The sequence below is a fragment of the Agelaius phoeniceus genome, chromosome Z (genome assembly GCF_051311805.1).
Source record: "Agelaius phoeniceus isolate bAgePho1 chromosome Z, bAgePho1.hap1, whole genome shotgun sequence".
Classification (NCBI taxonomy): Eukaryota; Metazoa; Chordata; class Aves; order Passeriformes; family Icteridae; genus Agelaius; species Agelaius phoeniceus.
In genome coordinates this window covers 66007261-66031932 of record NC_135303.1, presented here as the reverse complement: position 1 = coordinate 66031932, position 24672 = coordinate 66007261, and the positions used below count along the sequence as shown (strand labels likewise).

The following is a 24672-nucleotide window of genomic DNA, read 5'->3' as shown; positions in this document are numbered from 1 at the left end:
GTTTTTTGCTCTCAAGCTCTGCAAAAAAATGAAAATTCTTCTGTGCAACTCTTTGCTGCAATCCAAAACAATGAAGTATAGTATGAGTTGGAGTAGGAATTTGCTTGCTGCATTTCTTGCATGTAATCTATATTAATCCATTTTTCCTTCTAGAAATAGTTTTGTCTTTCCCTTCTATTAGTTCAGACTAACACTGCTGTTACTGGGTCTGATGGTCACCATCTTAAGCAGGTACAGAGGAGCCTACAAATACACCCAAAGCCATGAGGATGGGAGATGGAGGGAAAGGAGAAGCTTTCCAGCTGACCCAAGAGCAGCAATGGCTGATCAGAGAAGACTGCATGAACCAGAAGCTGTGGGATGAAGTACTTGCTTCTCTTAAGGAAGGACCAGTATGTTTGTTGCATGCGTAATTTTTATTCTTTGCATTTTCTTTATATTGTTAGGAGAAATCTTGAGTCCCTCTTAAAACCTCCTTTGTTTGTTAAACTTTTGCTAAATATAGACTGTCTAGCATCAGTTTTATTTGTAAGACTTCTATTTCAAGAAAATATCTAGTTTGTGCAATTTGCTCTTGAGAGATGGGCTAATGCCTCAGCAATAGAGACCTTTCTTGCTCAAGAACCATCCTGAAGTTAAAAGTGCATTTTTATTTACTTTCATTCTTGAAGCAAGCATGTTTTTTCTCTGATATAATAAATGTATTTTTATGTTGTGCTAATGTCAGAAATCAGACATGAAGAAAGATGGTTTTAGTCACTAGGTTTTGTTTAGACAGAAAATAATTTTATGATGGGTTCCCCAGAAACATATGCCCCATCCCTCAAAGTGCTCAAGGCCAGGCTGGATGGGGCCATGAGCAACCTGGTCTAGTGGAATATTCCCTGCCCATGGCATGGGCGTTGAAACAGGTGTCGTTTAAGGTCCTTTCCAACCCAAACCATTCTCTGATTATATGGTTCTGCAATTTGTAGAAGAGCAAGGAAATAAAGCCATTAAAGACCTACTTCCTGATAACTTCTAGAAAGCTGTGCTCAGAGATATGACAGACTTAAAAACTTCTGGAAGTACATAATCTTTATGTAGTAAGTGGCATTTGTGAGAACTGTAATAGAGTTTGTCTCTTTTATTCCTGTGCCCTACATTAGAATTTTCTGAAGAAACTGGAACAATCCTTTATGTGTGTCTGCTGCCAGGAGTTGGTTTACCAGCCAGTGACAACAGAGTGCCTCCACAACGTCTGTAAAGTAAGAATGAACTGCCTTGCTCTGGGCTGTTTTCTTGACTCTGAGACACCGGTCACCAAAGCCATATGCATTTTAGAAAGACAATAATAATTGTATAACATTCTGAGCAAAAACAGACAACAAGTTTCCATTCAGTGTTTGCTGTGTAGCAAACCTTAGTTTTGTGTAATAAGGAGTGGAAGTACATGCCATATAGTTTCTGATAGACATAATGAGTGAGGTTTACCATTGTGGTCATGCCTTTTTGGTCACTGGAGGTGCACTAGGGTTTGGTTAGTTCCCCTGGTTGGATTTTGGCACAATAACAGTGATTTAATTTTACATAATTTTACAAGAAATAATACCAGATTTTATAATTTTATAATGCTTTATTAAAAGTTGTGAAAGGGTGGAGGATAAGTACTCTAGAAATTTATTTGGGCTAATTCAGAGAAAGTTATATTATCCTGTTAATCTTGGCATTGCTCATGTTTGGTAGGACACCATGAATGTCAGTGCATTACTTATGTGTCTCAAAATCTTGATCAGTTGGAGATAAGTCCAAGAAGCGTGGAATCAAATCTGGACTAGAGTTAATTTTGTAGCACTGGTATGTACAGAATCATACACTGAATTGTGCATATTTGAATGGTGCCTGCCATACATAGTATTTCTGCCCAAGGCCGTAAAAGGACTCAAACTATTATCATCCTAGTGCAGTATTTGGTAATGCAACATTGCTGTTTAAGAAGATACCACTCCAGTAAAAATAAGGGTGTTGTTATGTGTGGCCTGCACACATGGAACAATTATGTCTCTTTGAAAAACATAAGAAATGTTGTGGAGGTAAAATTTAGAATTGTAGAAATTGAAAAACCATGAAAAAAAGAAAGAGAAAACTGAATGGCAACAAAATCAGAAAGCACAGTATTTGAAGAGATCAGTACATATTAGAGAATATAGTATAATATCCAGTTAAAGTTGTAAGGAAGTTTGATAATAAGCTGCTGTTGCTGTTTAGACAGAGATCTGCCATGCCCTAAAAATTTTTAAGCAATCTGCAGTAATATATTAAGGATGATAGCACAGATGCTAATGTGTTACAGATTGTATTATTCTACATATATCTGTACGGTTAAACTGGGTCTATTTTGATGAGTTAGATGGAGATTGCTACATAAACAGTATATGTGGTATAGTCATTTTCCTCTGGATATGAAGGTCTGGAAAAGTATAGCAATCTGTGAAGCTGTAAGGAGGCTAAGGATTGGCTGTGACTTACAGGAAGGCATTAGTGAAAAAGAAGGGGAAACCTCACTAGTGATTTAGTTCCTCCCAAGCACGGAGAAGAGTTCCTTGGCTAGGACATTTTAGTCAGGGGCGGAGTCAGGCACCAGAGGGCTTGGCAAAGACTTTATTTTTCTGGTAGTACAGCAGATTGTAAGCAGATCTTATAAGCAGATCTTATAGTGATTCCTTACTTTTCGCTGGTTAAGCTGTCAGTCTATGAGGAAGTTGTCGCAATTTACTTCTCTGTCTTTTTGTGTCCTAGAGTTGTTTACAGCGCTCCTTCAGAGCCGAAGTGTTCACCTGCCCTGCCTGCCGCTATGACTTGGGGAAGGGCTACACCATGGCTCCCAACAAGATCCTGCAGGCACTACTGGACCAGTTCTTTCCAGGTTACAGTAAAGGACGATGATGTGCTCAGTCCCTTCTGTACTTCTCCCAGTGACTTTCTAGACAGTAAAGGGGAATAAACATGGGAAATTCAGCAGTGGGACCAGCCACCTTGATGGGACTCAATATACTGTCACTTTTTGAAGCACCTAACCCTCTTCCTTCATAGCCATTTCTTGGTGTTGTGAGAACTCTAATTCTCAGCTGTCTTTTAACATCAAGGGTAGTTTTGGCCAGTTAACTAACAGTTTTTAAAGAAGGAAAAAAAAAAAAAAAAAAAAAAAAAGAGAAAAGCCTCAGCTCTTACTGGCCTAGCTGATGCTTAATTTATGATTTGTTTTTTGTGACTACCTCAGGACAGAGGAAAGTAAATTGTGTCAAACAATGAAACAATGTTGGGGATAAAAAATAGTTAGTGATGTTTTTAGCTACACACTGCCTCCTGAATATTAGTTGTGCCTGGTCCATGTGGTTTGATTTACAAAGAAAAAAGAACCCAATAATGAAACCCAAGAAAAACCAAACCAAAAGAAAAACCCACAAAAAACCAGGAAAAAGAAATAGATTCAGCACTTAAGCCATTTGGATTAAACAGTAAATTCTGTGGTGTGCATAATCCCTTTTTTGTCTTTTTCTTCTATTATGCTGTATTTTTTTGCAAGAACGGGCTGATTTTTAGTCTATTTTTGTGAGCTTCATTGTGCTTTTCTTGTATCTTATGCAAGTTGACTACTAATGACTAATGAGAACAATATGAATGCATTGTTGCTGCATTAGTGTAAAGTGATCTGTGTTTTTTGCACTTAAAGAGGGTATTCAAGACACTCTAATTGTGTAAAAAATAGTTCATATAAAAAAAGCCACTTCTGTATTAGTTAAACTGTATGCTTTTAGTAGGTCTTGTATCAGTGACAATACATCTACACAGCATTAAAGGCAGTGCTAGCTTGGAGAAGGTTCAAATCGCTTCATATTGTGATCTGAAATTTTATATACAATATATCCCCCCCCAAAATATACCTTATTAAATATTTTATGATTCAGAAAATTTGCTAATTTTGTTTTTACTATTATCCACTTAATCAGGTCATGAGATTTTTACAGAATTTATTTTTCAGATTACTAAATGCTTTCCTTAGGTGGCCTTATTTTACAGGTGTGAGGCTTTATATTCCTTCACTCATTTCTCAATGAAAACAACACTTAATTTTAAAAAAGGCTGAACTCCAAACCAAGATCCAGTGGTAACATAGATAGCCATGAACTCGCTCACAGTCTGTAGCAGTGCTCTGTCCATGTCCCAGAGTGGGAGCTGTGACATTCCTGCACAGTGGTTGGTGAGGTGCATGAGTCAGATTCCCTCTGCAGGCACTGAGGTTGCAGTGACAGCCTATGGCCCACAGTGCTACAGGTAGCTCAGTATTTCTGGAGAGAACGATGTGATTTCACCGTTGTAAAAGCCAACTTGAGTACTGTAAAATATTTTAATGCTTTGTTTTCCACTGGATAGATTTTACCAATTAATTCACAAGCTAAACTTTGTCAGTTTGAGATCAACAATGGGAAGTTATCTGCTTTATACAAAAATTTGTGAACCAATTTTTAATGTATTTTTTCAGTGACATAATCAAACATGAAACTGGTTTTAGCAAACGTTAAAGCAGCTTGTCAAGACTGGGGAATTAGACTGGCAACAGAGAAAGACTGTCCTTTCCTCACATTATAAATTTGCCGTGGCTTTTCATGGTATTTTGCATCCTTAGTACTATATCAATAGCTACTGAAAGATAACCTTTCCAATAGTTTGTGAATTCTAGAGTAAATAAAATCTGATTTTCTTCACTATGTATTAAGGTGATTTAGCATGTAGGTGCAGCTATTCACATAAACACTGGTATCTGGCTTGACTTTCCTTCCGTGAAAGCCATTCCTGTCTCCTATCATCTGTAGTCTCTTTGTGTAAAGCCCCTCATGAAGTCATAAGGTAGGTAATGAAAAAGTTGCAGTCCCAAAACTTTCACTGTAAAAGACACAAAATTTACAGTACGTAAAATATTGCTGTAAACAGCAGCCTCATTTGTGTCACTTCAGAGTTCCCAGGCTGAGTGTGCATGTAGATCTTCAAGAAGTGGTTGAGTAGTGGGTGGTTGTAAGGTGCAGAACTGTATGGTCCTTTTCTGTGGTCCCAGTGTTGCTGAGTGCCTGTGTCCTAATTCACCAAAATTGTGCTTTGAATGGCTGAATGAGTTGGTCTTTTCAGGGGTGTTTATGTACATCAGACAGCTCTGCATAGATCTGGGCAGGTTCCTTTCAAATGTGCTCATAGCACAGAGATCTGACTGTGTAACTTGTGAGAGGATTAGTTTTATGTAAATTTGATCTGGACATGCTGGAAAAGGCTCCTGTTTAAGGTGTAAGCTTTGGTTACTGAGTGATTTAATGTAGCACTGTGTGTTGCAGGAGGGCTCTGGTCTCCTTATTCTCTTGGATCTTAAACTGTGAATCAGTTTTTACACAAGCTGTAGATAAAGTAGGGCAAACTGAGGGCTTTGTATAAAAAAGTGCCAGAGAGTGACTCGAGAAACTGTGGAAAGAGAACACTTTTTTTACCCAAGATTCAAGTAATACTAAGCAGGTCACAGTCTTTTATGCCTTCATGGTCTTTTATACCTTCTCCAGAATAAGAGAGAATTAGATGGAACCTACTAAGAAAAAAATGATGTGATGCTGAACCAGATTAAGTTTGTTACTGCTTGGTAAAATTAATGATTTTGGCTCATTTAAAAAAAACCAGAGATTTATTTACATATTAATCTCTGACAGTATTTTCCTTTGTGTAAGTTTATTGCTGCTGTGGCAATTGTCAGAAATCAGAGCTTAAGTTTCATAATTTCATACTGTCTCTTGAAAAAATACAGCTGAAAAGTTTAAATCCAAAACATGACAACAATTAAAATTCTGACCAATTTTATTAGACTACTAACACTGATAGGTAAAAAAATCAGTATGAAATATTAATACTAGCAATGCTAGTTAGTGGTAATATGTGAAGTAAATTAAAAAATCTACTTCATCATTTTTTTACAAAATGTAAACAATTAATCCTGCAGTTGATATTTATTAGTATCGCCTTATGTATCTGCATCTTTTCTACTTTTTTAACTGTATCTCCCATGCCACCTTGCAAGCTGGGTGTTAATTGTTAAAACTTTAGCATGAAACAGACAAAATGATAAATCAAGGCAACTTCCAACACCAACTGCTGTGGAACAATCACATTTTGTTTACACCTAACATACTGATTGTATTTACATTTTAACTGAGCAGTGTTCAATGAACAAACATGGTGACTATTCAAAATATACACAATATAAATATCCCCAGGAAATCAGGAAAGGGCCATTCTGATGGAGTCAAAAATGTAGGTAGCTGGAAGCAATCTTAGGAAGATGCTCTCTTCTGTTCAGAAAATGGAGATTCATAGGCTTCCATCGGTGGGCAGGTACAAACCAGATGTTGATCTCCATATATGTCATCAATGCGAGCAATTGTGGGCCAAAACTTGCTTTCAGGCTTCACAAATGGCTAAGAGAGATAAAAGAATCCAACCATCTTAATTTTTCCACCAGATAAAGCTACAAAATTATGACAGACATTAGGAGCCTGAAGAATTACAAGGGCTGTGAAAGTGGATTTTTTGGGTGAAGTCATCCTTCAAGTCTGTTTTCAGAGCCTGAAAGTTAACAAGCATGTGTAATAGAAGTCACAGTTAAAAGAATGCTTAGATTTTAAAAAAGTCTGGTCGTGTCCTCTAACACATGCTTGCAAAGAAGCAGTTTTCACAAGATGAAAGAAAACTTTATTATGCTTTGAACAACTGGCTTACACATAGGAATGAAGAAAAAGCAGAGGAAAAGAAAATTGAATTGTGCTGTTCAATCTAGTTAAAGTATCATACTTTAAGGAAAGTGGAATGGTGGTGTAGTTGAATTCTTACTCTTTGAAACAGTACATATCACTACAATACTTGCAATTAAGTTTCCAAGCAGAAAGGTTGGTCACACGTACATTTAGCTGCTATGACTGCAAAAGCAATTAAGAAGTTTGATATCAGAGTCCAGCTCCAATCTGATCTTTATTTGTAGCAGGTCCACATTGGTGTCACTTTCCCCATGCTGACTTTGGAGAACCTAGTCACACCTTATGCAAGTTCTTTTGAGCAAAGCTTTGAATGTCAGCATGTGGGACTCTGTTTTGGGAGCCCTTGGTGCAGTTTGTCAGAACTAAATAGGTTGTTTCCAATAGGAATGAATATTCAGTGTTGAAGTGCTAGGATTTAGAAATTCAGGTCTGCACCAATGTGTAGAGACTTTTTTTTTTTTAAGCACTTCTTTCCTTGTCTTTAAAAGCTAAACTAATGAAACTGTGGTAGAGAGAGCTCACACGCTTAAAAACTGAGCAACAATATAATGGCTCTGAAGTTTTCATTTGTACCACATTACTTCATCTCCAACTGACTAAGAAACTACAGAGCACAAAGCATATTTATGTATTACCACACCAGAAAGTTCCCATTATGTACTCACCAGTGGGAATGCTGCCACTTCTCTGGAGTAGGGACGATCCCACTTGGAAGAAGTGACACAGTTCAGAGTATGTGGTGACATCTACAAGGAACAAGACATGTTGAGAACAAGAAATTACTGATTTCTGTTGAACAAATCAGTGTGAAGCCTTCTTCAAGTTTCCATTACCACATATAAATAATTACTGTCTAGAGAACACTGTTTATCTGGGGAGGAAAAAGGCAGATTTAAACCAGGAGGCAAGTCAGTATTTGGATTTTTTTCCAGTCTGCCTAAAGATGCTACCCAAGGCTTGAATATGCTTTTGGCTTTTCACTAAACTTAGAAGTCAGTATAGCATTAAAAGAGTTGAACAGAACTTGAGCTGATACTGGTTCTGTGCTGCATTGCTAAAATAATTCAATCTTTATTTTATTATTAATGTTAAAGTCATTCCACTTTCCATCTTCAGACAGTGAAATAAGCACCTCTCCTTTGCTACTTTGAGATGGCCTTGAAATATAAATTAAGTGCTTGTGGAAATAACTTTCTTCTGCTCTGTCAGCAAGACTTCTCACTTGAAAAAGTCAAAATTCAAATTTTGAAAACGTTAAAGGTTTCTCACGGAAGTCTTGTGCTCACTGTTGTGCCCCATTACTTTTGAGAGTACTGAAAGACCAGGAATGGGCATCTGCAGACTCAAGGGTTAGACTGATGCTGGTACCTTGCTCTATATGCCATCTTACCTTTAGTGGGTTAATTTGGGGGTCCATCCTGCCCTCCTCTATTTCAGCAATTTCCTGTCGAATACTGATCATGGCATCACAAAATCTGTCCAGCTCTGCTTTGTCTTCAGACTCTGTAGGTTCAATCATAAGTGTCCCTGCCACTGGCCAGGACATGGTTGGAGCATGAAAACCTGGTGGCAATAGCAGAAATCAGTCACAGATAACAGGGTATGAGATAATACATGCATTAGCTATCAGCAGATTCACAAATTCAGTCCTTTCTCTACAAAAATCTATAGAGATTGAGTTCACTGGTAGTGTTGGCTCTGTACTTCAGAGGCAAAATAAACTTTTCAAGTATCTTAATTTTCAGCACTGAAGGGTAACACCACTGTTTTACCATACAGCTACACACAGATTTACTTTATTAAAAAGGAACTTTAATATACTTATCTAACTCACCTCTATACCTGCTGAAAAGTCAGTTTAAAGTGGTGCACAATATTTAAGGCTTACTTACAAAGAGCAGGAAGGGTGGGTTTTTTAGTATCACAATTAGGCTTTGGGTTATTTCACTGAAGAGGTAGTACTGGTTAGGGTTTTAACAGCTTTCATGCATATTCATTAGAAGCACAGTTCTATAGGATCAAGTAGTTCAATGGATCCTCTTGTCTGGCAGCCAAAAAGCATCCACAATCAGATCCTCAAGAGCATGTGTACAAAACTGCATAAACTATATCAAGATGGAACTGTTCAAATCCTATTATCGTACTTTAAAAGTTTTTTTTCTTCCTATTTTGTTTTGTTTTGCTTTGTTGGAGTCTTATTAAGCTTTTGGCTCCGACCCACTTGCTCCAAACAGTTGAGAGTCATGTAATCAGTATTTGATGGGACAGTTTACAAACTCTGAAGTAGCAGCAGAGTCAGAAGTACCTACTATAATTTAGTATATGCAAATATTTTTCCAAGCCCCATAAAGAAAATGAGGAAGGCTGAAATAATTGTGACAGATTCACCATCCATAAGCACAGAACTCCAATGTTTGTGTCTCCCTTTAGAAGAGATTTGGAAAATTTCCACTTGCACTGCTATTTTAAAGAATAGACATTTGACTTACCATAATCCTGAAGCCTTTTAGCAAGATCTACAGCTTCAATGTTTGCCGTTTTTTTGAAAGGTCTTGTATCCAAAATGAATTCATGGGCTACATAACCTGTAAATAAAAAATGACATCTCCTATTAAGTAAGACTAGTGAGAACACTAGTCTTACTTATTAGAAGAACAATGCAATTTACCAAGCTGTCTATTCTGATTGGTTTTGTGGAGATCATGGCAAAAAGACAAACTCAAAAATATCCACTTGGGCAAAACCTCAAATCTGAGAAATTATCAGGTAAGAGATATACGACTCAGTTTTTGAAGACTGACTCTTTAAGTCCCACATCACATTAAGAAGATGCCTCATTTACAAGATCAGAACTAGGAATGAGTGGTCAAAGTAGCTCCTACAATTTACAAGTTCTCTGAAAAAATTATTAGATTTGTCAATGGCCCAACACCATTTGGGTTTTAGGCTATTTTAAATTAATCACGATAATCAGTTTTATCTTAAGCCAGAGCAAAGCTCAAATCTTCTGTTATAGAGAGGCTAAAGACAGAAGTTGTCTATATTTATATTCACGATTCTGGAGAACCTTCCATTACATTGTTAAATCCTTGAAAATTTGCAATTTTTATTCACTTCTATTAAAGTACAACTTGCAGGTTTTACCAAGGTGTATGTCATTAAATTTAAGATACATATTTTAGAGAACATATATATTGTACTCAAATGTTCTTCGGTGCTGTTCAGCTTAGACAAGCAAAATAAGTTCTCTGATTGTTACACTACTCCCACAATAATTTTTTCATCTCTTCTTCATTACTTCTGTCCTGTTGCAAGACTGGAGAGCCAAAACAGGGAACCAGAATGTAGATGAAATATCATGCATTGCCAAAGGAATTCTATCTCATCTCACAAAAGTGAACAAGGAGCAGAAATGAGGGAAACTTGGTGGGATTTTTTTTCAGAGGAAGTGTGCAAGAGGAAGTACAGGTCAAAAAATTACTTTCAGTTCTTAAATTGTTGCATCATTGGTTATGGAGATTTGGAAGTCTCAACTTGGTTGCTTTTTCTTTTTCTGCTGTTCATCAATCTGCCACTAAATTTCAAGGAGAACAATCTAATAGTTTACTCTATCTTTTGGCATCATCTTTTTCTAATTACAAACAGACATTACTTTTCTTCTACATGAAAGTATCTCAGTTTCATTGCATCCATTGAAGTGTGGCTGGTTATTTCTCTTCTTGTGAACAACAAGAGAAGTTTGAAATCAGCAGTCACATAGCATTAAAAAAAACCAAAAAACAAACAACTGTGTTGCAAGCCAACTTCTACATGAGGCAGAAAAAAACGTGGTAGAAGAAAAAAAATTGTCCAATACTTGCCTTTTGCTCCTCTGAAAAGGATTTTGTAGTGCTTCTCTAGCCTTTTTGCCATGTAATTTGCATTTAGTATAGCAATCTCAGAAGCATGCTTCAGACCCTTTGCTCCCATTGTCTGAAAGAAAAATAACATGAAGAAACAGATCTAAAACAGGTCCAAAACAAGCAAAGTATGCTCCTGCATGACAGAGAGCAGCACCTCAATGCACCTGGCCAGTTCTGGCAGTCACTCTGCTGCTACACTTTTCCACACAACACTCACAGAGAAGCACTGGATATTGATTGAGGCCACCTTTGGTGAATGTAGTTTATGAGAGTGTCTACTGTTTAAGAGATGTAGCTTCAAGTTCACAAGTGAATGACCCAAACCTTTGCTCAAACTGAGAAGCTCTGAACTGAACAGAAAAAAGTGAGAACACAAATAATGTCAAAAGGCACAGGCTGCCTGTCCCCATGCCACAGCAAGACTGTCCAGGAAGTTTAGGTGGGACAATGTAAATAGATGGCATTTTGCACTGTGAGGAAAGAGCTCTCCTTAAAAATTTCTAATGGATTAAATATTCTGTAATGGGAACCAGCTTAGAGTCACAAGTGATTTTTACCCACAGCTGTAAATGGAAATGGTCCCAGTTCATATTTGCTCATTTGGAATTCCAGGAGAGCTGGTTTCCCCAGCAGATGAAGTTTCCATGGTTAGAGTATCATACTGGTAACAAAGTACTCTGAATGACACCGCCCCTAGGTTCACTCTTCCCCAACTCTGTCACTGTAAGCATTAAATGTGGCTCAAAAGTCCCAGCACACCCTTCTAGCAATTAGAATTTGAATCTACAGTCATCTCTGTTGGCTAAATATTGCCATACATGTAGCCAAATATTTGCTGGCTTATCACTAAATTACAAGGGATTAACAAATTACATAGATCATGATCAAGTTGATTCACATGTAAAACCAAAACTAAGTTCAGTTTTCAAATCCTCTGTAATTCAGGATATTGCAAAATTCAATGTTCTGTAGATGTCAAATATAACAATACTGAACCATACAATTAAAAATACTCTTGGCAGAACAGTAATTTAAACATGAAAACTTCAGCATCACAAAAGTGGAAGCCTGACTGTAGTTTTCTGCCTATTGTCCTCTTATCTCAAGACCTATTACAAACAAAAGGTAGAAGAGTTAGATACAGCCATTGTCCTGATGTCCTTTCTTGTGGCAACATTGTCGTACTATAAATCAAGTGGGCTTGATGGATGTAAATAACCTGTGACTGGATTGTCATCACTTCATTTTGCTGCATTTCAGTCTGTACAAACATCAAAAAAAATGAGCTGCTCTTTAAACCTGTTCATGTGGTTCCAGTGGTCACTGGACTTGAAAGAGAAAGAGAACCTCAGCTGATACTCCTTATAAAAGTCTACACACCTTGATATACACCCAGGAAATTGGCAATATAGCACTGGAACCCCAAGGTGCAGCACTGACAGTACCCAAAGGACATGCATCCTTATCCGTCTGTATTTTGACCACAGGGTGGGTAGGCAAGTAGGGAGCCAAATGTTTCTTCCTAAAACAAAAACACTGATTTTAGAGATTAAATACGTGTTGCTATGTTACCATATCTGGACATTTTCAGCAGTAAACTGAAGTTTCTCTTCACTTTGCTTCCAGTCACAGTCCTCTAGGAAGTCTGATCTGTGCCTTCTTCAAAAGAAAGTTTATTAACACAACTGGTGCCAGTGGAGGATGGCACTCAGTTTTTCAACCCATCACAAGATATTAATGGAGTTATCAAAATAAAAATTACTTTTTAAACAAGTAAGATTATCTTCCTTTAAGGAAATAAGAATGCTCCATAGGATAGATTCACACAGCTTGTGTAGCAGTTCTGTGTTCTGGATTACATGCAGTATTATCAGCCCTCAAACTCCATTTCTTACTCAGGAAACAGATTGCTGAGCGAGGTTTATCATGCACACTAGAAGGCCAACCCAGGAAGCCAGGGTTTGGGGATACAGGTGAACACACCACCACTGAGCACAAGAGTGTGCTGGAGAAGGACAGATGCTTGCAACCAGCATCACAGCTCTCCCAGCCACGGCTCTGTACTGAAGTGAACACCCAACCAAGATTCACTAAGGTGTGTGTATATATATTTTTTTTTTTCTTTTTTTTTTTTTTTTTTTAAGAAAAGGCCAATATAGAGATACCCACACTCCAATTGGTCCCATTCCAGGTCCTCCTCCTCCATGGGGAATGCAAAAGGTTTTGTGAAGATTTAAGTGAGAGACATCAGAGCCATAATCTCCAGGACGACACAAACCAACCTGTAAAGGGAATACTCTGTTTCAAAACATTCTCCATATGCCATTTCGGACCTATTTCTGAATGCAAGGAGAACAGGTTGAAGAAGATGGTGTATGTTTTTCTGTTTTTCTTTATCACAATGCATCATAAACAAGAACTTGATGCAAATAATATTTTGCTTTAGGAATTCTTAATTACATCTGTATAAAGAATGTCTTTGATAAAGGGTAGGCAGACTAAGCAAATTTCAGTGAACAACTTATAAATCTTACAACACATTTCAGGGGAAAAATCAAGTAAAAGAGAATTACTTTCACCATCTAATTTTAATTACTGTTCTTGGAAATCTCACATCCTCCCACAAACACTGTGGCATCTTGCATGGAAGCTGGGTTACAGTCTGAACTGAGTACTGCTTTGCTATTTTTATTCCAAGGATTCCCAGTAGTAAAAAATCTGCCCAGTTTTTGTACCTGAGCATTCATATTTGCTCCATCTAAGTAAACTTGGCCTCCATGTTTGTGAATGAGGTCACACACATCTCCAATCTCCTCCTCAAACACACCATTGGTGGAAGGGTACGTGATCATGATGGCTGCCAAGTTCTCCTTGTGCTTGTCCACCTGGTGGCAGGGAGGGGAGAGAAAAAATGGTCACCAAGGCTCCTAAAGCTTCTCAAGAGTTTATAAAAAAAAATACAAGTAAAGTCAGAGTTTTACAGATGGGAAGCAGGCCTATCAGCAGATAGTCAAAGTTACTTATAGTCAGCAAAGGATACTGGGCTCCCTTCTTCAGCCACGCCTATTGAAAAAGAGTGATTTCTGAATAAATCAGAATTTTAAATCAGGGAAAAAGCAGGTGTTAAAAGGTGCATATACACACACACACACACATATATATATACACACATATACATACATACATATACATACACAAATACATACATGCATACACATATAGATGTGTATATACATATATGTACATATGCACATATATGTGTAAAACACTCTCTTCTGGGACCTTCAGACAACCCAATGAAAATCTGGCCTTCAAGTTAATGTGAAATAATGCCCATTCCCCCTACTTTCAGCAATAGAGGTCTATGACTGCCTTAAAAGTTTGTCCAAATGTGGAAATGTGTCCTGCTAATCCCTTGCATTGCAAGATTCACCTGCAGTCAATATACTTAAAAAAGAGAAAAAAAGTAGTTGCCTAGCAACAATTTCTCCAGCAGAGATGGACTTGAACTTTGCTGAAAGAAGGCTGAAATGCAGTTTCAAATGCTTCACATTCATGAACATGGCTTGTTCATTTCCAATACTAGCTGTGGACCAAAAGGGTCTGCTATAAAAGAGTCTACTGTGTACAAAGACTCTTTGAGCAAATCCTGCACTAAAGATCCTCAAATTAAAAGGAATCTTACAATTGTCACATAGTTAGTGTCTGAGTGAGGAAAAAAAATTACCTAATCCTTTCAAAGCACATATTCAGTATTATTGCTTTATTTTTTCTTGTAGAAAAATGTGATTCAGCTGCCAACACTATTACCTTCAGAGAAGAAGTGTTCCTTGAAAATCAAAGATATTTAAATACTCACCATTGCTTTTAAATGAGAAATATCAATGCTCCCATTTTTATCCACTTCAATGGGCTGAATCTTCATCCCTGCCATTTGTGCACTTGCTGGATTAGTACCATGAGCAGATTTAGGAATAAGGCAAACCTTGGAAGGGAAAGAAAAAAAGAGCCTAAAGTATAACTAGTTTAAAAAATCTTAATGTTTTATGATCTACATGCAGCTACAATTCATTATCAAAGTTTTGAAAAGAAATCGTGATGGTACCAGCAAATTGTCTCTTTTGCAGAACAATGCAACTAAATTTTTTAGGAAAATCCATTCAGGTATCAGCATTTAAATACTCATTACCAAAGTTTCATTTGCTGCACAATCATATTTAGGGATGCAGTTCCAGAATATTATTTCAGATACTTATATTTAATTTTTTTTTGCCTCACCCCACCTTTTTTTAAAACACTAATTTTTTTTTACAGTTATCTCTGTAAAAAAAAAAAATACAGTTATCTCTGTATTACTGTCTCCATATGTACAATTACTTGAAAGGAAAAACTGCCTAATTCCAAATTTCTACTACAACTTCTTGACTATAGATGAGAAACTCAGAGCTACTTGCATGCTTTGTACAGTTAACTTCAAAAGAAAAAAAAAAGAGAAGGACTTCTAATTAAGTAAAAAATTGAAATTGTCAGTCATAGAAAATTGTGCATGTGTCAGGATATTTCCAGACATTTTTTAGGAACTCCACCTCTAAAGACAAATATTTCTCAAAAAAACCCAAACAAAACCCCCAAAAACAACCAAACAAAAAAAAAAAAAAAAAAAAAAACCCAAAAAAAAAAGAAAACCAAAACCAAATGAACCAACCAATCAACCAAAAAACACGCACACAAAAGATACCTAACAAAAACCAAACAACAAAAAACTAGCAAATGAATAAAAAAAGAAAAAAAAAAAAAGAAACAAAAAAAACCCCACCAAAAAAACCTCAAAAAAACCAAACAAACAAAAAAAACCCCAAAAAGCCAAAAATAATTTTTTTCTACAGAAACTGCATGGTGGCTCATGGAACTCTATTGTCCACAGTGATGCTGAGACAAATGTGAATACTTCAAAACCCCAGAAACACAGGGATCCCAGTGCCAGTGCCAGGAAGAGCTGTGCCACATCTGTAGCCATTTATCCGCATAGCTGAAATGCAAAGTGCCTCCAGATGGCCACCAAGGCCTGCTGGGTGCAGACATTATTATTGATCGCACAGAACAGCAGGGATGCGAGCGTCAGTTCCGTGTCCATCCTTTTTTCCCACCAGAGGGCACCAAATCCAAACGCGGACAACTAAGAGACTCTTGAGCTGCTGGTGTAATTGCTTTCTCCAGCCTAGGAGAAAAAAGCACTGCAGCTGAAAGGCCAGCATTCTGCAGGCTTTCTTATTTTCTTATTCCTTTTTACTCTTTCCCAAGAGTACCATGGTTTTCCTGTAACATTTGAAATCTATAAAGTGTGAGTAAAGTGCAAGCAGCCCCCAGGCTCTCAGGTGCAGTTCACCTCCGGGTCTTTTCAGACCACAGAAGTACCCACAGACACTCCGAGAAGCCTAAGGGTCTTGCACAGAAAAAGAGGAATGACAGATGACACATAGACAATCAGAAGACAACTCTCCAAGGAATAAAGTTTTAACCTAATTCCACTTCCCACTGAGTAAAACTACTCATAAAACAAAGTTTGTAACTGTAAAGAGTGGTTACCTCCTAGTAAGTTAGATGTGATGTGGATGCAACAAAGAAACAGAGAGAGGAAGACAACACTGATATTCAGTTTTAGATGGTTTCCTCACACAGAGGCTATAGTTCTCAGGAGGCCAGGACAGTGATGCTTCCATTTTGAGAAGATAAATGAGTCCCAAAGCCAAGGATAAAATCAGGTTCAAAGGATATGTATACTATTGCACTAAGGACTTTTTCCCTTCTCTTTAAAGCTAACTGTATGGGTGTGTAAAAAAAGACCTAAGTAATCTCAGACTTCCAAAGAGATTTTTTATGTAGTCCCAAATAATGTTCCTAAACTAACTTCCAGTGGCTTAAGTGGGAAGGTACATATGGATAAATATTTAATGAAAGCATGTTAAAGAAAAGAAAAATAGTGTTCACTGTATGGAAAGGTCATCCTAATAGAATATTATAAATATCTGTGCTGGTTCTCTAACATTTAAAATTACTCATAATTGTGGTTCTAATGGAGACACACAGTGAAATGCTAAATATCCTTTAATACAAAACCCCCCAGATCATTAAAAGAACTGATTCCAGAGTTCAGAAAAGGACCCACAGTACTGTGGGGCAGCATTCCAAGCAGTACATGTATACTGGAGGCAGACAGATCTAAAGTATGACACAAGAAAATGCATCTTAACCCACAACTGTGATCCTTTATCTTTGAACTTACTGCTACTAAACAATCTCACCATTTTGGTGGGAAAGAAAGCAACTGCATCAAAAACTATAAAGGGAGTAAGCAAAAAAAAGTAAAAGGAACACAAAAGCTTTTAAGGTAACTGAAGTTTAAAAATGGCTTTTTTGAGAAGGATGGACAAATAACTAGAATCCAGCTAGGAAATGAGGATGGATAATAATATAATAAATAATCCCAGAATTAACACATATGTCAACTGTTCATTATCTTTCAAGAGTGAGAGGGTGTCAGATGAAATTGTACATATATCTCAATTTCCTTCCTTCCAGCCTTCCCAGCTTCCCATGGCTGACCACAAAGCATGTTGCTTGGGAATTAAAATGCCATAAGCATGACCTTTTCTGCTTTGCCCTCTTTCCCCTGAGCTTTTGTTGTTGAGCATGCCATTATGTGGCACCAGCAACCCTTTGGCCAGCCAGGGTCAGCTGTCCTGGCTGTGTCTCTCCCAGCACCTTGCTGACACCCAGCCTCCTTGCTGGGAAAGGACAGGGTCAGGACAGGGCAGTGGCATAGAGACAAAGCCTTGACACTGTGAAAGCACTGTTCACCATTTGCCAAGACATCCCTGTGTTATGAACAGTGCTTCCTCCACAATTCATGTGAAGAAGGTTAAGTCAAACCTACTCAGTACAATCACCCTTCCCTGGGTCATTCTCAGGTCTGTAAAAACTTTTAAGATGTTTGTTACCAAGGATCCTGGTGGGAAGCACAGAGTACTGAAAGCCTATCAGAAGTGACAATACATGAACTAGTTTCTCTCTAGGTGAGTCCCAGCAGCTGAATCAGCTCTCCACTTCCCACTGAACCCTGTTCCTCACATGAGCATTGACACTTACGGTTCTATGACGTTCTCCTTTGGCATTTAAATAAGCTTTGATTGCAGCCAAGCCTGCGTACTCTCCTTGGGCTCCGCTGCAAGAAGAACACAAACACTGTTACACAGCACACAAAGCAGGAAGGGCCACCTCTCTGACAGAGCTTCAAAACTGTCCAGCCCTAACCCTTACCCATGACTTCAGGCAAGTGTCAGCAAATTAAACAGGGCACATTCCTAAGATAAATTACAAATGGCTGTGCTGAAATTAACAGCTAGATGTAAATGAAAAGAGTAGATTACAGGTGATGCCATTTTATAAGTTTATACTACAATGTTAAATGCTTCTGGTGGCTGAGAGGGTCCACATTTCTGCACCTAGCAGGGGACTCTGTGCTTGATTACATTGAGGCAAACTAATCTTGAAATGCGTAGCAAAGTTTATATCATGAAACATAAAAGGTCTTTCAGTGATAGGCTTAGTGTAGAGTAAGTTCTTGATGTTTATTTTGTATGAAAACTAATAGAGAACACTAACAGGCTGCAGCAGTACTCATTAAATGCTGCTTTTAGTGAGCACAGAGATCTCAGGCATTCTTCAGTCAAACCTAGTGCACTACCTACCAGTTTCGACAATTAAACACCCGGCAGGTCACACATCTTATTCCTATTCCAAATCTTTATTTTCAGTTCATGGGGGGAAATAGTAAAAGAAATAAAAATACCAAATCATTAAACTTTCAGAAGAGATGAGACAAAATAAGATACCATAGTTTTTAAAAAATTACTACTTAGTAATTTAATAATCCAACATTCAAGAAAAATTTGATTTTGGAAAATTCTTCCATGTTTGGCTTGCACACCTTCTTTGGAGATAAGGTTTTGGTATCATGTCTCAAGGTGCAAACACTCAGGAAAAAAGTTCCTACCTATTTGGCTGGAAGGAGATTCTGTCATAGCCTGTAATCTCACATAGGTCCTTCTCTAAATCCTTGAAAAGCTGATGATACCCTTGAGCTTGATCCAGAGGAACAAAAGGGTGGATGTTGGCAAATTCTCTCCATGTAATAGGCTATAAAAACAAACCAAACAAATATATAAAGAATGCTGTAACAAAATACTCTACAGACAACTCTTTCTGTTAAACTCTGTGAAGGAATGATGTTGCCTTGTGGTCAATTAAATATCAAACACCAAGTATGTTGATCTGCTGGAGGCTTGAAAGGCTTTACAGAGGGATCTGGACAGGCTGGATTGGATGAGGCTAAGGTTAGTCATGTGAGGTTCAGTAAGGTTTAATGTTAACTGATTTAATGTTAACCTTTTAGCCTTTTATTTTTGTAATCTGGTTACACATAAAGATTTGGGGTATTATAAAGCGATTACACCCAAAGCTTAGAAGTAGCTTATAGAACACATTTGCCCCTTTCTCTCTTGCTCTTTTTTCTCTTCCCCACAGATCACCATGTCCATGTTGATGTTTAAGCCATGGGATGGTGCAAAAGCCTAGAAGATAAGGGGCTAATGTGTATGTCTCAAACACTGATGGACAGATAGCTATGAAGCCAGACAAGGATTGTTGATAAGAGCAGACTGTGTAAATGGGCAAGAAAGAACAGGATGCAGGTGGAGAAGGGGGCCACGTGGAGCTGGAGGTAGAACAGTTTCCTGGGACAACAGTCTTTGTTCTGGCTTCTGGATATACTCAGCACAACGCAGTACACCCCAAGTGCAGCAATGAGGTTGAGAAGAGAGCATGGACTGTTCAACAAAGGTTGATCCAGTGGGGGGAATCAAGATCACCAAAGACCTCCAAAGCCCTCTGACCCATTTCCAGAGAGGCCTAGAAGAACTGTGCATTGACTATGCATGATAATTAATTTGCATAGAGAGTAAGAAACTTATCTCCAGGGTTGGGAAAACTCATCTACAGAAAGGTAGGACCCTCAGTGCACATGTGCCTAGGACCCTGGATACAACATCAACAGCCCTACAACTGCCTGAAAAGAGGCTGTAGCCAGGTGGGGATTGGTCTCTTCCAGGTAGTAACTGGTAAGACAAGACTGGATATAAAGAAAAATGTACTCACACAAAGGGTTAACAAGCATTTGAACAGTCTCCCTAAAGAACTGCTGAAGTCAACACCCCTGAAAGTGTTTTTGAGATAAGTAGATATGGTGATCAGGAACAAGGTTTAGTGATGGACTTGGAAGTGCCAGGTCAACAGCTGGACTTAATCTAAAGGGTGTTTTCTAACATAAATGATTCTATAATTCTCAGATTTTCTAACATTAAGAATATGCTTAAAAATTCTTAATTTCTCCTACTACTTAGTTTCACTTACCCTTACATAGAGCTGTGGTATCTACAAGGTAAACAAAGAGGAGTTGCCGAGAATAGTATTAGTTTTGCTTAGAGGAAATATACAAGACATAAAACAGTGAAGGGAAAGAGAGAAAGCAGTGAGAGAAAGGGGACAAAGGAAACTACTGAAAGATGAAAGTGAGAAGACAACAGGAAGAGAGCAAAGGAAGCACATTCCAAGTCAAAAAGTCATTTGGTAATCAAATAGCCTGGCTAAAGCTCTGCTCCATGTGCTATCAGCTAAAAAAATGAAGATATCTGGGGACTCTTCAGCTGGGGAAAAGGGAATTATCCTAAGAAATTGCAAACTGAAAAAGAAGCATGAATTGTCTGTCCCATCTGATTCTTTCCATATTTCTGAGGATTTGTGAAGTATTAGACCAAGAACAGGCTTTACTTCACTGGAATGACACTGGCTAGATAGTTTACTCATGTGGATATCAAGTGAGACAGTATTATTGCAACTTACTGTGAGTTCAGCTGAACTATTGAGCTTCATTGTGCAGGACCCCTAAAAATACAAACACACATCAGTATTTATTGAAATACATAAACACATAGGTAAGTACATAATTTTTTGTCTTTTCTTTTTGGTAAATACCTACCAAGGGAATCATGCTGTGAACAAGGGAAATATCTTTGTTTTCTAATCTTTTCATGTACCGCACAATATTTGTCTCAGAGTGATAGCTGGAGAACACAAAAGACAATGTTAAGGCAAATAGATCAGCTGTACCAGCTGCTACATAGGAAAAGAACACAAAAAAGAAGTAAGACTGAGGATAGTTATTAGTATATACCAAGTAGTTCTTTTCAGACTGGCGCTTTAAGCTTGCTAATAGCGACACAGATTAAAAATGCTTATTATTATCTCAGTAACACTATCAATAAATATGGAATACAAGGATGCCATGTCCTCAAATGGTAGGTTGTACAATGCAGCATATTAATGGAAAGATACATTCCCTCAGTGGTCATGAGCATTGCTCTGCTCATTTAAAATGAGAGGATAGCTAAAAATGCTACAAAATATCTTATTTTAGAGTAATGAGTTACTGTATGAATCTAGGTACAAAACTGTCCTCAACTGACTCCACTGCTGGTTTTGAAAGGAGATATTTCAGATTCCCTAAAAATAGCAAACATACATTCAGATTCCCTAAAGGTAGGAATCAGACATTCACAAACCTGTTGAAAACCTGGTGTGTCAAGAATTTGGAAGTTCTCTTAAATGGGGTGCTAAAGATGCCTTTGGTTTCTTCACCCATACCTTCAGCAATTAGCTCCTTTAACAAAAAGAACAAAAAGAAACAGAGTCAAATATTTTAGTGGATTTTTTTTTTGTAGTCAACTTCCATTAGAACTAGCTTATGAACCAGTTTGCCTCAGGATTTAGTCAGCTTTTAAGGTAAAACCCCCACCTTTAATATCATATATATCTGTATTTACCTAGCATGACAACAGCGATATATTAAAACTGGGTACCTTTAATGTCTCAGTAGTCCTTATCTTGTAAGTATTGCTGCTAAATGTTAATGACATGCAACAAAAATTCCAGTGGGGAAAGAAATAACTGACCCATGTCTTAACCATCACAGAAGAAGTAATACCCTAAATGCAAGGTGTCCAAGCTGACCAAAAGAACTGAGTGTTGCAACCAGAAAACGGCATATAAATCCTTTATTTAACACTACCTTTTTATTTGAGAGAGGATCTGAAATTCTTAATATTTAACAAATGGTGATCATAGAGAAACCCACTATACAAGACCAGTTTTGGTTTTCAATAAACTCTGGAAACATTCAGATGATTTAACCCACATGACCTATTATGTACTTACAGCAGAAGACTCGCAACCAAAAATCCATAATATGTCATCTAGATCTTTCTCATTTACAGTTTCATCAAGTGATACTCCAAGCTATGGATAAAAGCACCAGTAATTACTTAAAGCTGTTTATTCTAGAGACATAGTACATTTGTTTTGGTCAAGAAAACATTTCCAGAAACACAAGAGGAAAAAAAAAGCAATCTACCCAACAATATGTAAACATACATATTTATAGGTATTTATGATATATAAATTTATTTTATTTATATAACATGTTCCAGTTCCTTCCTTTACCCTCCTAAACCATCCAAGCCAGATGGTTCAGAAACTTTGATACTCATGACCTCCTTTCTACTGTTTCTAAGTGTTTTCTATTTAATAAGAAAATTGCCCATTTTCATGTAACACCCCTTCCCCCATTCCAATTTACAGAACATACTACACTTTGTGAAGAGCCCTTTAGTGCCAACCAAGATGTGGTTCAGATTTCAGTCTGCCTTCAAACACTGCCACAGGACCTGAATTCTGGGTGTCACCTTGTATTTCATCATTAAATTTTAGAGTGTCTCCACTCTACCCCTTAGTGGCATATTTAACATGAAAAGATTAGATAATCCTTTTAATTGGCATAAATTGAAAACACAATCGTTATTTCTGGAAGTTCAGTGCATCACAAGTTCATTCTTTATATTATCTTTATAATTGATGGATATATTTGAGCAAATTACAAGATCTTAAAAAATTTTGTTCTGTTTAGCACAGATTGTAATGTAATGATTGGAAACTTAATGAAGAAAATGTTGTACTACAAAATTTCTGAATTTATCAAAGGTTTAGAAAGTTGCTTACTTTGCCATCACTATAAATCCGAAAATTTATCTTTCTAAGAGCTGCCCTGTCCAAAACCTCTTTGACTGAGCATCCACACGTGATTGTCAAGGTGTCAAAGAACAGATCATGATGTAGCTTATGACCAGCTCTCCTGAGACCTATAAAAAAACAGTAAGTTAATTCTATTATATATGCACAGTGTATTGCTTGCTAAGGTGCCAGTTACAGAGCAATACTATGTATCTCATAAATAAATGCTTTTACATAATAAAGCAAAATATGGCCCTTGTGTAAAAAGCAGCAAAATCACCATCTTTTTATTGAAATGTTACTGTGTATGAAATGCAACTAAATCAGATTCAAACCTAAGTAATAATGCAGATTGAGTGTAGGGAAGGTAATTCTGATACATCAAATCTGACATATATGCAGCAGCAGAGTTGGTATATGAATGTAATAAAGACAAAATAATAAGATTGGAAAGATATTAATGGATGTGAATTGCCACAGAGCGTGCCATAACAATGCTTAGAGTCTTAGGGTTTTTTCCAGTAGCAAGAGGTCTTCTGGCTATCTGGAAAATAAAGTATGGATGTTTCTTACAGTAATCCCTTGGTTCCAAATATTCCAGTTTTGTATAGCTCCTTCTGACAGCCGTGGTAGTATTATCAGTGAAAAAAACCCCTACCAGACCACATAGTCCAGGTGCAATCATTATGTTCTGCTACAGATTGTGTGCTTTTCTTCAGCTATTAAGCTTTGGGATTTCAATGTTTGTAGCAGATATGATACTCCACCCAATTTAACTGAAATGTTTCTATTGCTTTAATATAATTTATTACCTTCCTTTGCTATATTATTTATACTCTGTGCACATTTCTGTGAGTAAGCTAGGATGGTCCATCAAAAGAAGAAGATGCTGGCAAACAGCAGTTCGACAGTACCATCCAGGGATGCACTCTGCAGACTTCTGTTAGTTTCCCAAGAAAACAGAAGCAATGCCTGCAAGTTCTTATCACACAGACATCTTATTCTTGGATGTCATTCCCAGAACTACACAAAAACCATCAGCTGAGAATTTTGTATTAAAATGGTGCCTCTTAAGCTGAGAGAGCACACATCAGATGGACACCCCTGCTCTGCCCTGTAAGTTTATTTAAGATGTGTTTTTTAAGGGGTAAGGGTTTTAGAACAGTTTCTGTAAACATTAAGTACGCACCTTCAGCCAAGATTAGAGCAGCATTGTGTACTCGTCTTGCAATATGCCTTAGTCCATCAGACCCATGGTATATACCAAACATGGCTGACATGTTAGCCAGAAGAGCCTAGGATCCAAATACAGTTCAGGATATTGTTATTGTAAGCAAAGACTAGTTCATGTAAGTTCAGTGGAAAGTTTCTTTAGCACCCAGAGACAACCACATATCCTCAGCTGATGTTATAGCTACTCATCTCCTGCCTACAAAATAAAAGGAGGGAAAGGCAACATACTTTTATGAAACTGTAAGGACTGATTATGAATTCAATGCTGTTTGAAATGTAATTGTTTTAGCAATTAACATGTACTTAAATCCAACTACTGCAACAAAGATCCTTAAAGACTTTAAAGTCAAGGATCAGTATAAAAAAATATAGAGTATCTCCTTAATACTAAGTCTATAAACTTGTGTCAATAATAATTTCTTCTCAAAATCTGTCACAACATAAGAGCAGGAGGAAGGCAATGCTAGGAGCAAAAAAAGTTATGACCCTGGCTGGCTGGAGGTCTGTGGAAGTATGCTGAAAATAACTATTTT

At 37.4% G+C, this 24672-nt stretch overlaps 2 protein-coding genes across 3 annotated transcripts in view; one reads left to right on the top strand and one right to left on the bottom strand.

The window, feature by feature from the left end:
- UHRF2 (ubiquitin like with PHD and ring finger domains 2) overlaps positions 1–3951 on the top strand; it is an 81863-nt gene extending 77912 nt beyond the window's left edge. Inside the window, exons 14-16 of one of the 2 annotated variants that reach the window (XM_054651870.2) lie at positions 232–392; positions 1149–1247; positions 2779–3951. In XM_054651870.2, coding sequence (XP_054507845.1) covers positions 232–392; positions 1149–1247; positions 2779–2925 — 407 coding nt within the window. In that variant the 3' untranslated portion in view covers positions 2926–3951. Of the gene's footprint in view, positions 1–228; positions 393–1148; positions 1248–2778 lie in introns of both variants that reach the window. The other variant, XM_054651868.2, reaches the window with a different exon arrangement.
- Positions 3952–5853: 1902 nt separating this feature from the next.
- Positions 5854–24672, bottom strand: part of GLDC (glycine decarboxylase) — a 38932-nt gene continuing 20113 nt past the window's right edge. The window contains exons 9-25 of the mRNA XM_054652195.2: positions 24096–24201; positions 22895–23034; positions 22055–22135; positions 21403–21500; positions 20820–20904; positions 20684–20725; positions 18780–18922; positions 17873–17948; positions 14586–14711; positions 13462–13611; positions 12896–13008; positions 12107–12248; positions 10685–10796; positions 9314–9409; positions 8215–8387; positions 7490–7570; positions 5854–6488 (exon numbers count right to left, since the gene is read on the bottom strand). Coding sequence (XP_054508170.1) covers positions 6345–6488; positions 7490–7570; positions 8215–8387; positions 9314–9409; positions 10685–10796; positions 12107–12248; positions 12896–13008; positions 13462–13611; positions 14586–14711; positions 17873–17948; positions 18780–18922; positions 20684–20725; positions 20820–20904; positions 21403–21500; positions 22055–22135; positions 22895–23034; positions 24096–24201 — 1908 coding nt within the window. The 3' untranslated portion in view covers positions 5854–6344. The remainder of the gene's footprint in view (positions 6489–7489; positions 7571–8214; positions 8388–9313; positions 9410–10684; positions 10797–12106; positions 12249–12895; positions 13009–13461; positions 13612–14585; positions 14712–17872; positions 17949–18779; positions 18923–20683; positions 20726–20819; positions 20905–21402; positions 21501–22054; positions 22136–22894; positions 23035–24095; positions 24202–24672) is intronic.